This window comes from Podarcis erhardii, assembly GCF_964252035.2.
Source record: "Podarcis erhardii genome assembly, chromosome: 9".
In the NCBI taxonomy this organism is placed as follows: domain Eukaryota; kingdom Metazoa; phylum Chordata; class Lepidosauria; order Squamata; family Lacertidae; genus Podarcis; species Podarcis erhardii.
The window spans coordinates 33667180-33682147 of NC_138512.1; the positions used below are offsets into that span (position 1 = coordinate 33667180).

At 42.4% G+C, this 14968-nt stretch overlaps 2 protein-coding genes across 6 annotated transcripts in view; one reads left to right on the top strand and one right to left on the bottom strand.

Moving 5' to 3' along the window:
• Positions 1-4471: 4471 nt before the first annotated feature.
• On the top strand, positions 4472-8586 carry HMGB2 (high mobility group box 2). 2 transcript variants are annotated; one of them, XM_081875502.1, is made up of 5 exons: positions 4472-4649; positions 5062-5245; positions 6552-6694; positions 6825-6999; positions 7478-8586. In XM_081875502.1, exons 2-5 carry the CDS (start codon positions 5096-5098, stop codon positions 7643-7645), a joined length of 636 nt encoding a protein of 211 aa, XP_081731628.1. In that variant the 5' UTR covers positions 4472-4649; positions 5062-5095; the 3' UTR covers positions 7646-8586. The 2 variants fall into 2 exon arrangements, with proteins under 2 accessions (XP_081731628.1, XP_081731629.1); XM_081875503.1 differs by having other exon boundaries at positions 4529-4547.
• Positions 8587-11175: 2589 nt separating this feature from the next.
• GALNT7 (polypeptide N-acetylgalactosaminyltransferase 7) overlaps positions 11176-14968 on the bottom strand; it is a 44693-nt gene continuing 40900 nt past the window's right edge. For all 4 annotated transcript variants that reach the window (XM_081875332.1, XM_081875333.1, XM_081875335.1 and 1 more), the window contains one exon: positions 11176-13899. In XM_081875332.1, the coding sequence (XP_081731458.1) occupies positions 13762-13899 (138 nt within the window). In that variant the 3' untranslated portion in view covers positions 11176-13761. The remainder of the gene's footprint in view (positions 13900-14968) is intronic.

A 14968-nucleotide genomic window follows, 5' to 3' on the forward strand; every position in this document is an offset into this window, starting at 1 on the left:
ATCTGAAAGAGGAACATTCTTTAGCAACTTGTGCCCTGAAGCAGATCATTCTGTTACCATGAAGATTAATTCTTCTATATTCACTTTCCATATAACTCTTCTTCCAAAAGTTACTGTGCCAAATGTTGGCTAGCACTTTCTGCTGCAAAAGACAGATTCTTTCTGAATAGTTTACTGTCTTATTGTTACTCCAATCTTTCAGTGATGGCTTCAACTCTGCAGGGAAGGAAACCACAATATAAAGGCAGAATGAAACTATTTCGCTTAAGAAACTATCTGGCTTAATCCCAGTGCCAGGATATAAAGGGCAAGCCTGTTTCTTTAATCACAGCTCCAGGGCTGCTGTTTTGAAGTACAGCAAAGTAGAATACTTCTAAAAAAGAAGATCTGATGGGACTTCAAAAAGTTTTCTTCACACATAGCCTTTAAATGCCTAGTGGAAAGGTCTATTAAATATTACTTTTAAAATTTAGTAGTGAAGGACTTGAGGAGCATAGGAAATTTGAATGCTTATACTAATAGATATTATATTTAAAAAATCAAACTCATTAAAAAAAAATAAAAATCAAACTCATTTCATTATGTATCCTAGGCATGTTAAGACCCACTTGTGTTTAATTGGAGATATGCCAATTATATATATAAAGCATTGCAACCTTAACATGTTTTTCTTTATGCCAGTGGCAAATACCTTGACAAAACCTATTTGGTTAATTTGATGTAGAGTATGTTAGTTTATTTCTTTGCAAAATGCCCGTGCAATGCATAATTATATCGATTTATATGAAAATGCATATGCTACAATAAAACACATATTGCCTTTTGATTTTTTTTTAAGCAAGTACACTAGTATACTGGGGGGAGTTTAATTAATATGAAACACACACAACTTATATAATTATTTTTAAAAAATAATCCCTGAACGCCTCTTCTCCCTTCCCAGCTGCTTCTAGGAGAGGCTAATTGCTCAGCTGGACTTGATTGAGGGCGGGGGAGGCTGTACTTTATAATATAGTGCAGGATACATACACATTTTGGATAACATCTGTGAACACAGATTAAACACCTGGCACTGGAAATGCAGTGAGTGCAGAGTTAATGGGAGTGTGATCACAGAAGCTGAAAACAATAGTCAGAAACATGTGCTTCCCCTTGCCTCTTCCAAGCAGCCCACCAATCCTGGTTAACTTAAATGACAATACTCCAAAATATGGAATGCTCCTTTAAGGTCAGTTTTCTAACCAGAGTCTTAAATAACACACACCGTTTAAGATCTTGGTTAGTGAACTGATATTAAACAACCGTTTCCCATTTGGGAATGAACAACAATGCATCGTTGTTTTAGCAGTTTTCCGTGAGTTGAGGAAGAGGCAGCAAATGAAAATGCATGGGCCTAACCTAGAAACTTTAAAGGATTGTGGTCTAAAAAGTTGTTGCTAGGAAGTGTTGCATTCATGGATCATTTCCCACTCAGGGAACACAAATCATGGTTACTTGTTGAATTAGTTTCCCTTGTTCTGCTGTCTCATATTCTATAAAAGAACATTGATTTAAAAATATGTCAGGGTGGGGAATCCCCTTGAGACTTAATGTGTACACACCATACTGTAAAAGTACATTATTTCCCTCCTCAGGGAATTCTGGACACTGTAGTTTACAGAGCTACAGTTCCCAGCAACCTTTAACAAACTACATTGCCCCAAATTCTTTGAGGGAAAGGATGTGCTTTGAAGGTACAGTGGTACCTCGGGTTAAGTACTTAATTCGTTCCGGAGGTCCGTTCTTAACCTGAAACTGTTCTTAACCTGAAGCACCACTTTAGCTAATGGGGCCTCCTGCTGCCGCTGCGCTGCTGGAGCACGATTTCTGTTCTCATCCTGAAGCAAAGTTCTTAACCCGAGGTAATATTTCTGGGTTAGCGGAGTCTGTAACCTGAAGCGTATGTAACCTGAAGCGTATGTAACCTGAGGTACCACTGTATAGTGTGTATGGAAAGAGGAGGATAGTAGCCATGTGTGAGCGTAAGACATAGTAGTAAAACCCTTTCTCACCTTATGCACCTTAGTAAGGCCTTTCTGTGCAACCAGCATCAATACAAGCCCCAGTCCTACCACAGTAGCATAGTTTGCTTTTGTATGTAATGGATGAGAGAAATTGTCTGGTTGCTACCCCCTTTTAAAAGCCACTTAGATATGTACTGTACTCTAATAGATCAGCCATTAAAATTTTAAACAACCAACTAACAGTTTTAAAAATGCTGCTTCCTCTCCTCCACCCCCTTCCAACCCAGGTGCTGTGCCTTTAAGTCCTACCATAAATAAAAAATTAAGCAGGCTTGATTTCTGTGTTTCAGCAAAATCAGAACTTGTTGCAACATTAGTTGCTCTTCCTTACTGCTGGAATTTATAGTCGTATAACACAAGATTAACACAAGCAGTGAGGTTGTCTTAGGGGGGTAGCACATTATATCCATGATCATGGGTTTCTTGAGGAATATATGCTATATATGCTATACTCATTCCTTTGTTTGTGACTCACTTGAGCACAATCTAACCATTTTGTTTCTGGAGGGACCCAATACTGTACCAAATGAAAGCAGCACATTCACATTCGACACAGTTCGGAGGAGCTATTCCCTTAAGATCACCACACAGTAAATATGGGGAATTATATTGGAACTTGTAATCAAACACATACACTAGTCTTTTTTTAAAAAAATGCTTTATCAGGCATCTCATCAGAGGATGGGGAACGTGTAGTTACAGGTGCCTTTGGAGTATTCCCAATGTTTTTTGATGCTGCCCCTTAGGCCCATCAAATCAAACAGCAGATCAATATAGCTAAATGTGATTCTTGCACATGATGGAAAAAAATACTGCACATACAGCCAGAACATAAATCTACATTTTATCCATTCTGAAACGTAACAGAGGACTGGCAATATTTGATCTTGTCCACGTCCACTAAATAAATGAAAACTAACAAGTAGGTAAGTGTGTGTACCAAAGGCCTCTTCTTTATGTTTAAGGGAGTCTGTCAATCATGGGCAGCTGTAGAAAATTTTCAAGGAGGAGGAGCATAGTAAAACCCTGAAAGGTGGGATTAGGGTATGGGGGGGGGGGAGGTGCCTGTAGATTTTTGCTTATTATCTCAGGCTCTACAATCAAAAGAAACTTACTCCTTTTAAATAACAATAGTAATGAATTCTGGCAATTATGGTTCAGTGGGGAAGGTGCGTGTCTCCCCTTGCTGCCCACCCTGAAAGTTACGACGAGGGACTGTTCTGCTTTTGAGATGTTCAAAAACCATATTCCCTCCCCGCCCCCCCCCGCTTGGGGGCTAAAGATCGATGAGGGACAGCCACCGCTGGCCAGACTATGGGACAAGAGCCTTTTACAGTAAAGGACAGCTGGCTAAGCGACCATGAGGCAGACGGCGTGGAAGCAGCGAAGAGAAGCAGCAACAGGTGGCGACGGCAATGCGAAAACTTTCAAGTTGCCTCAAGCAAGCAAAGGAGGGAAGGCTTGGCAGGAACACGGGAAAGCAGCAAGGCGTGCACCCGGGTTCCATCTGCTATAGCAAGAATGGCGAAGAGGGGTGTGAGGTGCTTCCTCAAAAGGCAGCAAATCATCTACACGGATGATTTGCAGCCGCTTCCTCACACCAGCAAGAGCAAGGTTTGCAGAAGACAAAAGTAATTTCTGAGTAGACATGCGATAGATAAAGGCGGCCGGCGAGCCTGGGCACGGTTACTTGGGCGTCCAAGGTCCCTCGAAGTCGGACTGAATGGACAACTGAGGACAAGACTTCTCTCCCCGCCCCCGCCCGCCCGCCCGCCCGCTTTAAAGGGCAAATGTTGTGCAGCCCTCTCTTTAAAGCCAGAGGCTAGTGCAGCTTCCAACAGCTTTACAACAAGGAGCAAAGCACAAACTCATATACGCTCCCGCCCGAGCTGTTTTCCTTCCCTCTCAAACACAGTAAAACTGTTGCCACCCGCAGATGTTTCCCCCCTCCCCCCCCCATTTCTATGGAGCTCTTCTTGTTTTTCTCACTTCTTTTCCCTTCCCCCTCCTCCTTTGTATTTTTAAACCACGCGATTTCACCTCCCTCGGACCAATAGCAACTCCTGGTTTATGCCTTGGCCAATGGCAGGGGTTTCTGCGGGTTTTTCCCTCCAGCCCTACCAGCCCTCCAATCCGAGGCGCGCTCTTAATCCCTCTCTCTCCACACTCCCTAACCGGTTTCAACGGGTATGAAGCGCAAGCAATCCCCTCCCCCCGCCCTCTTTTCTTCCCGCCCCCTTTCTCGACCGAACACAGCGACTTCTGCTGGCGGCGTCGCATGAGCCCTCAGCCAATCGCCTGCTCCGAAAGGCGCGGGGGCGAGGCTTGACGAGGTTCAAACCAGCCGGGCAGCCAACCGGAGAGCTGAAGGGGCGGGCCCCGCCGCGAGCTTTGCGGGTAAAGTTGCTGTGGCGGGTAGGGCTGTGGAAAACAAGAGGCTATCAAGTGCGTTGGAAACGACCCATTCGACTGCGGCGAAGGAAGGTGATCCGTGCGTTTTCCTTGACCCCCCTCTCTCGACGTCGCCAACGGCCGCTGCTTCTCTTCCTCCGCTCCACCAGGCGAGGGGCTAAGTACCACAAACGTGTAATTTTTACCCCCACCCTTTCTTAGAAAAGCGGGGCTGGGGCGGCTTGAGCTCTGGGGCGCGGCTGAGAAACGGTGACTGGGCTGTTTGGGGCTGACGCGACTCGGGAGCCGTGGGGCGAAGGCGTCCGGGTTTTTTTTCGGGCAGGAAAGAGTTTGCGCGAGGGGAGGAATGAATTTCTAGCCTCTCCGAGGCCCGTGAAGAAGCCTCGAAAGAGCGGTTGGTGGTGAGGCGCGGGGTGGGGGGCGAAGTAGTTTGGGCGGGAAAGTGTCGCCACAGGCCGTGGGGGGGGGGGGCGCGCGAGGCGAGGAAGGCCCGGAATGCGAACCTCATTGTAAGCGGTCGCTGCCTCTTTTCCTCGTTGCTTACTCGTTCATTTTTCCTCCCCTCTTTTCCTCTCCCCCCCCCCAGTTTTCCCCACCGATCAGGGACCGTTGCCGCAGCCATGGGCAAAGGCGACCCGAACAAGCCCCGGGGCAAGATGTCCTCGTACGCTTATTTCGTGCAAACGTGCCGCGAGGAGCATAAGAAGAAGCACCCGGACACTTCGGTCAACTTTTCCGACTTCTCCAAGAAATGCTCCGAGAAATGGCGGGTAAGCAAGAAGCGGCTCGGCCAGGCCCAGCTAGGGCCCGCCCGCCTCTCGCCTGGCGTTGCTCGGCTAGGCGCCGCCTCCCAGCAAGCTCCCCCCTCCCCCTCCCAGCGGCCTTGGCGCGCGTTGCAGTTGCTCGCGCCCGCCCGCCCGCCCGCCCAAGGACTTAAAAGGCGGGAACGGAGCTGGAGTCGGGCCTGCCAGCGGGCCCGCCTGATAAACAGCTTCCTTTACTCCTCCACCCCCTTGCCGAGCTTTTTTCGGCGGCCGCAGTTTCCAGCAGTGCGAAGTGGCAGGAGCGGCTGGGTTTGGAAACGGGGATTGAAGGAATAGAGCAAGTTCAAAGTTTGCTAGGCTGTTGGCATGTTTTTAAAAAGGCATGGTGAAACCCCGCCCGTAAATTTGTAAGGAGAGTTCTTTGAAATGTTGCAACAATAAAGGCTGCTGTGCATTTTTAAGCTACTTCCAAACCGCGTTTGCCAAATTGTGTTTCCTACTCCCCATGTTAAAATGCTTCACTTTTCATTACAGTACATTACAGAAAACTATTGGATGTTCTGAGTATTTCCATAATACTCTTTGAACTCCTCAGCTCTTTGGGAAAAACTTGCAGATTGCCAGGATAGCTTACAAAAGCAAATTTGCTAAAGTTAAGCAGATTGAAAATGGCCATCTACTGGAATGTCTTAATGTTTGCACCTTCTTGCCCGTGCCTCCTTCACATTCTCATTAAACTACAATTAAAAGGAACTGGAATATGTTATGAGGAGGTTCACATACCAACTGTAGGTTTGGCAGTGTAGTTTTACTTAAGCCTTCCCCACTTTAAATCAGCAAGAAATATTAATAAATGTTAGATATGTGTATATTTGTTTCAGGCAGTTTCTGGGGTATTGGAAAAGGAATGTCTTCTGTATGGTCTGTGGGAGGAACAGAATATTATTTTGCCCATTCTTGGACTTCTAATAAATGCTTGTGCTCATGGGTTGTATGAGAATTCTGTAAGACCCAACTCATTCTTACAACCATTGTTTGGCAGGAATTAATTTTTTTCCTTTCTAGTGTCTAGCTAAACAAAAGGCTTTAAAGTAAATTTGGAAAAATAGGAAGTAGCATAGTGGAAAAAACAAATTGGCTTGTTTGGATATGGTGCCTGCCTTATTGTTGACTTCCAGTATATTGTTGCAGTTTTTCTTAACGTACATAATATGTGGACATGTTGCTCTCAGTATTTAGTGGATGGTTGTTGCCAAGGCCCCCAAACCTTAAATATATGTGGTTTTAACACCCATTTTCCCCCTCCCTACAGACAATGTCAGCAAAAGAAAAGGGCAAGTTTGAAGACATGGCAAAGGGTGACAAAGTTCGCTATGATAGGGAGATGAAAAGTTATATTCCTCCTAAAGGGGAGAAGAAGAAGAAGAAGGACCCCAACGCCCCCAAAAGACCACCGTAAGTTTATCAAAGATATGATTTTTTGGTCTGCATGTAAGTTAATTTCAAAATGAGTGGAACGTTTCTATCATCCCCTTAATCTGAAATCATGCCAAGTTGTCTGACAGTGTCCTTGTTCATCTTGTAGATCTGCTTTCTTCCTGTTTTGTTCTGAGCATCGCCCAAAGATAAAGAGCGACCACCCAGGTTTGTCTATTGGTGATACAGCAAAGAAACTAGGCGAAATGTGGTCTGAGCAAACAGCAAAAGACAAACAGCCCTTTGAGCAGAAGGCAGCAAAACTAAAGGAGAAGTATGAGAAGGTAATGTGTTCCTTTTAGTTTTCTGTTAATCATGTGCATTATGGTTTTACTATTTGGAACCTTGAATTGCCAACTGAAAATTAGTGTTGATTATTTGGCAAAAGTTAATGTTGGTACAGTAATGACCTAGGAAATAGCCTGAGGGTACAGTTTCTACTGGTGAGTCTAAATGGTACTGACCCTGAGAACACTACTAGAAGACCACCTAAGGAACAGCTCCCTTGGCGGAAAACTATGCAAAAGTAACTGGTTTCAGTAAAAAGCAAAAGTCAGTAGCATCGCTTGCTGTTTTTAAGGTTCATAGTCTTACATTATATGTTGTTGTTAAGGGACATGGCAGCACGGATGATTGCCATGGGGAGAGTGATAGATGCTGTGAAAGTGTCGGGAAGCAACCCAAAGAACAAATGGGAAGAAATCCCAATTTATCTTTCTGAATATGTGTTTTTTCAAACTAAATTTTGCATTGCTGTTGCAGGATGTTGCAGCATATCGTGCCAAGGGGAAGGGTGATGCAGGAAAGAAAGGTCCAGGTAGGCCAGCAGGCTCCAAGAAGAAAGTAGAACCTGAAGAAGATGATGATGAGGAAGAAGACGAAGAAGAGGAGGAAGATGAGGAGGAGGAGGAAGACGAAGACGAAGAGTGAAGTTATAAAGCTGCTGTAAAGATTTTGTGCTCAAAAGTCAATGATTTTGCTAAGAATGTGAAGTCGAGTGCAGCTCATTGTTAGCTTCAGTATAAAAACTGTACAGAATTGTGTATAGGTAATGTGAGTGTAGGGAGACCTGTATTCTAATGTAAGTAGTAGCTGAATGCCACTACTGTTAGATTTTTAAAAGCTGATATTGTCAAATGTTCAGGCATATTTAATGGTTCTTTGGATTCAGTGACAGCTTGATTTTGAGCAGAGTTAAAAAAAATGGTAGTAAAATTGGTAGTCAACCTTGTCTTGCATACTATTGCATTGTATTACTTTTTTAACAATTTTGTAATAAAATGATGTACATTATTCTTGTTACTATACTGTAGTGTTAATTTGCTTAAACAGTTGGAAATTATAGTATATGCCTGTGGTAATGTCATGAAGGGTAAGGTAACCTTAAAACAGCCTTCTCTCAATTGGTACGCTCAAAAATTTTTGAGCTGCAACTCATTTTCCTTGACAGTTTACTCTTTCTGGATTTAAGGACATTTGTCCAGAACATTAATAAGGCATGAGGTTGGAGAAGGCTGACTTAGAGAAGCCATGTTAGACTTAATTCATGTTGCAACTTTTGAGACTGGAGTAATTACAAGCAACTTTCACATAAAGCAGAAGTGGGCAACCTGTGGCCCTTCATATGTTCAACAGCAATTCCCTTCCCTGCCTATGCTGATGGTAGTTATTCAGGAACAAGTGGAGGGCCAGAGGTTCCCCACTCCCAGTTGTACAGCATTGCAAATGTTCCTCTGCGTAACTAGGACTGTGTATCACATGCCTCTTAAAGTGGTACTCTGAAGTGGGGCTTGTAGTATGAAAAATCTTGTGTAAGTTCAGACCTAAAAAGTCTGTAGGAGAAAATTAAAATGTCAAATTTGGCCACATTAGAGATGAGTTGATTTATTGTGCAGCAATGGCATGATACAGCCATGGGTTGGTTTTGGATGTTGCTTGATTTGAGGTTAGTGTGGCACATGTAAAAGGTAAGGAATAGCCACTTAAGCTTCTCCCTTCATACTACAGGCTTAATGGGGGCTAGCATTAAGTGCACCTTTTTGAAAATGTGCTTGGATATATGCTGCACTGAGTTTTGTGTTGGCGGCTTCCCATTTTAAGTTACAAATATTGCTTGTGTGTCAGGTCCATAGTTGTATAAGGAAACACTTAATTCCTATAAATCAGATGCATGGCCTTCCTTTTGACAAAGTTGTCCAGAAATACTGTATTGCATGATTAGTCTTCCAAAAATTATTTTTTTGCCAGAAGCTTTGGGGGGGATGTTGGAGATTAAAACTAGCTCATTGTGGCTAGGGGACCCCTCAATATAGTGCAGTACAGCCATTACTGCATTCTTGCTTGTATACAAGCTTTCATAGGTAGTGGTGTAAAGACTACATGATTCTAGACTAGGATTGGGGAACTTCAGGCCTGGGATTTAAAGGGTCTCCGGATTCCAAGTCATGCTGCTTTGTTATCTGCTCCATGCCCTCCTTGAGTGCTTCTGCATGACTGGAATCAGTCAGTGAACAGGGATCCTGAACTGCAGTAATACTTAGTTTGCTCGGAGACACTCTAGTGGCTGGGAAGTAAGGAGTTTCTGTACAAAACTCACTTTCCTTCAGCCAAACATGCAGCCCCTATAAGGTTGCCTACAAAAGGGATGGGACAGTTGAAAAGGTTTCCTGTCCCTGTGCAAAACTAGTTGGCACTGATGTTTACATCAGATCTTTTAAATGAAAAATGTAACTATTTGGCTGATTTATTGCCTTCAAGACTACTACATTAATACATTTTCATAGCTTGCTAATGATGCAAAGTTACTGGTTCATGTCTTGGAAACTTTTCCTAGTTTTAACTTAAGAATATTGTTTTGTAGTAGCTAGACCTTGTATTCTGTAGGTCCTCAATACAGAGCCTGGGCCCTCGTTACTGCATTGACACAGTAGATACAAAGCATCCATTAAAGGTTCTGGCAGTGAATAGTGCTGGCAATATTTTCTCTAGGCCTTGGCTGTTTTACATGCCACTTCAAAAGTTCAATGGTGTCACGCCATAGCATTTAAGTGATCTTCAGCATACACTCTTACATAAGATCTGCTCTTTGCACAAAGCTGTATGAGGTGGCAAGATTGAATTTGAGATTATAGGTGAAGGTGTGCCATACTTCGATGCTTTATTGAAAGTTCAGAACAAAAGAACTAGTTTCCTGCTCTGCTAGCTACTACTTGTTGAGAGTGATGTGTCAACTAGAGCACTCAAAAATGTGATCCCCACATACAATTTAAATCTGTCATTCTACAGGATTTTACAACTTGCATCAAATCTTGTGCACAGCATAGCTGCTCAAGGATATCTGATCTGACCTGCTGGACTTGCAGTGTTACTGTGCCTTCATACCTTAAATTTTGGAAGAGGAAGTGTGCATCCTAAAAGTTGGCAAGTTGCCTCATGACACTGGTATGCTTTGGAACTGCTAGGTTGGCAGAAGAATGGCACCATAAACCTTGCCACATCACTTAAGAGAAATCATGCTATATGCTTTTGTAGGTCAACATCTTCATTGCAGCATCCTTTTTTCCAGGAATTTCCTCATGCAGCTAACTGTACTTTAGCCTATAAGGTGGACCAATATGCGGTATTATCTATTGCCTACAAGATAAGCAGAGCAATCCTAACCCCTGATTTGTAGTAGCATAAGGGGTTAGAAAGTGGCGGTAGTATCTCGCTGCCTAATTCTGTTGAGCTCATCTAGGCTTTGAGGCCACCACTGTACCTATCAAAGACAGGTGGGTAGAAGCTACTAACAATGGTATTCCCACCAGTGGAAAGCCCTGGAATGGGGCATTTTGTGTATGGAATTGGACCATTCAAGGATCCACTGGATGCTAATCTGATTCAGGTATGGCCTATCAGGACTGCTCTACTGAAGCTGGCACGCAGGAACCCAACTTCTTTACAGTGGTGCCTCGCAAGGCGAAATTAATCCGTTCTGCGAGTCCCTTCGTCTTGTGGTTTTTTCGTCTTGCGAAGCACGGCTATTAGCGGATTAGCGCTATTAGCGGCTATTAGCGGCTTAGAAAAAGGGGAAAAAAGGGAAAGAACTCGCAAGACGTTTCGTCTTGCGAAGCAAGCCCATAGGGAAATTCGTCTTGCGAAGCACCTCAAAAGACGGAAAACTTTCGTCTAGCGAGTTTTTCGTCTTGCGAGGCATTCGTCTTGCCGGGCACCACTGTATTACTTCCCAGCCTGCCACACTCGGCACAAAAAGCAGACCTGCAGGTGCTGCTGTAGTTCTGGCTTTGTTAGTCTCACTGCTCTTCTAGCTGAGAGTAAGGATTGCTTACTTATGTTAGGGAACAAGCAAGAAAAATGAAAGGATTATATTTAACAATTATGTATGCACTACATACGTACACTCTAAAGGCATTTTGATTCAATAGGAACATGATTAGAAAAATAAGTTTTTGGTGCAAATATATAATAAACCCACAAGTTAAAATTTATTTTCTTCACCTAAAAAACAAGCAACCCAGAATTAAGATATACACAAGATACCCAAGTTTCATCCCTATTAAAACTTTTGAAGATTTATACAGTCTTTACAGAAACATACAGTGTATCAAAATCTGCATAAATCAAATTTATAAAATGTGTAGAAATGCATAGTGATCAACTTACAAAGCAAGGATATGGGATCTACTTTTCAAAAAGCAGGTTACAGTAGGAAAAGTCATTAGGAGTAACAGCTTATGTTGTTTTGTAAGATTTGGAGTTTAAAAATACAGATCCATATTCACATACAGTATTGGATTTTAATGTAATTGCACACAATACCCATTTGATACACACACACACGCCTGCACAATCGATGTGCAATCTTTCATTTATGCATAGTAATGTGATTAAATTAACCTCTGTCCAACAAAGAAAATGAAAATCTGTTTTCATACATACAAACAATAAAATGTACCCACACCCTTATTATCCTTTTTATTTCTTCCTCCATTTTCTAATTTAATTATTCACACCTTTCAGAGGAGGCCCAAAAGATAAACACCAAAGAAATAATTAAAGATTCCAAACTATATGTAGCAGGCCTTTGTTAAGGCCAGAATTTTGGGTTCACTAAATGTTATAACACAAAACTAAGCTACACCTAAACTAAGATTTGGCCTTGTAACTGAACCATCTCCATTGCTCACTTTTAGGAGTTGCTTGAGTGAAGATCAAGGAGTTAATACTATGGGAATTTAATCAAATCACCGAGTTTAATTTTGAGCTAAAAATCCTGCAGAGTCACATGCATACGAACCTAGATGATTTCAGTAGAATTCAGGTGTGCATAACTACAGCAGGGGCCAGAAACGAATACCAAACCTCTTAGTATCTCTGCCTTTGAATTGGATTAAATATTGAAGCAGGTATCATTTATTATCTCTCCCCCCCCGCCCGCCATGTTTAGGGTAATATTCAGCACAAATGTTTTTAGAAACTCCCTTAGTTTTAATCTTTTCAGTATCTTTATTTTCCATTTTCTGTTCATGCCATGGCGTCATTGTATAATTTGGAGTCATAACACGATCCTGAGGTTTAAACATTCTAATTCTTTGGAGGAAGGAAGAGAGCCTTTGAATTCACCTTCAATTCCCATTTGCTCATTTCTAATCTATATATGGATCTTTAGCTAGTTGACAATATCCCTTTACATGCAGAGTGCTTGTAAAATAATTTTGATTTTTTTTAATCCAGTTCTTCTGAGATTCCCATTTATCACAAGGAAAGTGAATTGGATCAATTTTACTGTTCTACATTGTGCAGATGTACACATATTTCAATTTTGACATATACAGAAGTTTCGTAAGGCATGATACAGCAGGGAAGTTAGTGCTTGAATTTTTTTAGTTGCAATTTGGAGTGCTCACTTCCACTGAATGCATCACTTAGTGCTAAATTTCAGTTTCAGCTATATACTGTAACACAGAAGATGTAAGCTGCTTCAATGCTATTTTACACAAGTGGCTCATGGATTTAAGTGCTACTAAGTATATATTAACTACAACCTTCTTTCCAAAGGTTCCAGTGAAGCTTTAGCATCACTATTTCAGGTTCCTCTCACAGTATCCCTGTTATGACTTGTGTCTCAATTTGTTGCCCTTAACCATATGAAATAAGGAGCATTATTGTAAATTTGGCAATATCAAAGGAGACACTTCGACTAACTTGTTCTATGATGATTTTTCTTCTTCTTGTGAACTACAGAGGAAAAATTAAAGAGGCACTAAATACATTGAAAATTCACCTTTCAAAAAAGCAGCATGACTGTGAAAGAAGGCCACCCTGGCTAAAAAAACCTGTGGCAGTGCTTGGTAAGATGTAAAATCAAAACAACATACAACAGGTTGATTGATAATCACCACGTTATAGCAAAGTCTGGTTACTCCAACCTTTTTCAAGTGTGAGTGTTTAAAAAAATAAAAACTGCCTGCAGACCCCTGAGTGTAATCCCAAAGAAGACAACAACATGCTTGGATCCAATCCCCCTGCCTGTGTGCAAGTGGATGGCACTTATGCACACATGGAAAGCTGCCAATTCGCAGCCCTTTATGCCACTCAAAAAGCCATTCCAGAAGTTCCTCCAGCCACCAGGAGGGGCTTTTGGGGTGGAGGCTGTCACCAGAAGATGGTGTAGAAAGCACCCTTTGCATGAGTGCAAACAACTTCCCGCTACTTCAGATCCAAGTTTTTAGCTTTGCTCCTAGTAAAAGAGAAACAAAGCCAAAAGCACATTCAGTTATTAACTAATGCACCATAAAACAAAAACATCCTAAAAACGAAACAAAAAAGAGAGAGATGTAAACATCTATTAAAGTTTAAGGTAAGAGCAGTTTTTGTAAACATCAACTGCAAGTTGATAAATCTATCACTGTCCATCTACGTCCTTCATCTAGATCAAGAGGTTCCAGGCTCGCAGCTGTACGAAGTTAATAGTTGCAGCAGTTTTCAGGCTATCTTCAGTCCTATATGAATTCAACTTGTCATAGGTAGGTCTGGGCTTATTTTGTCTACACATTAAGTATATTGTTCATTTCCCATTTTTGTGTTGCTTTATTTGAGTCGCACTCTGAAATAAACACTTGGTGTAGAACTTCTGAACGGTCCAAACATTTTCCTGAAGGGATATGGGTAAATCTATGTAGATTCTGCAAAACAAGAAGCAAGCAAAAAGCTGTTACTTCCCAAGAACAATCTGCCAATTCTTAAAAGTTGTCCAAGTCCTACTGAAACTACCGTTCTTATCAGTGGCTATATGGTTTGCCTTGAAAATGATTAATACATTTTATTTATTTATATATGAACAAAGTTACCACAGATACCCTAATCATCTAATGCATTGATATCTGCATTATCTGAATAATATAAAGGGTTTCAGATAATGCAGATATCAACGCATTAGATGATTAGGGTATCTGTGGTAACCTTGCTCATATATAACTAAGGGTTTAAATTTCTGAGCAGGGGGAGAGAGGAAGGGTCACAAGAGTTTCTGAAGCCACAGCGTCTGGGATAGGTCACGGCTATCAACTGCTCAAAAGGCATGGGCTGGTGATCTCTCCCATCCCCTCAAATTCCACATAATTCGACCACAGAGCCTTGGGCTTGCCGATCAGAAGGTCGGCTGTTCGAATCCCCGCAACAGGGTGAGTTCCCATTGTTCGGTCCCTGCTTCTGCCCACCTAGCAGTTCAAAAGCACGAAGTGCAAGTAGATAAATAGGTACGCTCCGGTGGGAAGGTAAACGGTGTTTCCGTGCACTGCTCTGGTTCGCCAGAAGTGGCTTAGTCATGCTGGCCACATGACCCGGAAGCTGTACACCGGCTCCCTGGGCCAATAAAGCGAGATGAGCACTGCAACCCCAGAGTCATCCACGACTGGACCTAATGGTCAGGGGTCCCTTTACCTTTTATTAGATGTTACGAAATGTATTTACAAAGGGAAGGTGGTGGTGGTGGGGAGAGAACATCAACATTCTCTTTTCCTGGTACCTTTCCCCTATGTACTGTAGGCCATCAGTTACTCCAATATTCTTTCCTGTACCCTTCTTTGCTCCCCTGCCCCAGTCATGTCTCAGACAATATATCAATCACTCTTACCTACTATCATTTTAACGCCCCCTCTGTATTGCAGTTTAGCAATTTTTCTTTTTCTTGTGCCCCTTCATTCTCCCCCTGCCCAGACCCTATTAACATGCTTTCCCTTACCCCCATCCTTC

Coding starts and splice junctions, on each gene's coding strand:
- HMGB2 (XM_081875502.1), top strand. CDS start 5,096: ATGGGCAAAGGCGACCCGAACAAGCCCCGGGGCAAGATGTCCTCGTAC. Junction 5,246..6,551: donor AATGCTCCGAGAAATGGCGG/GTAAGCAAGAAG, acceptor CCCTCCCTACAG/ACAATGTCAGCAAAAGAAAA. Junction 7,000..7,477: donor TAAAGGAGAAGTATGAGAAG/GTAATGTGTTCC, acceptor TTGCTGTTGCAG/GATGTTGCAGCATATCGTGC.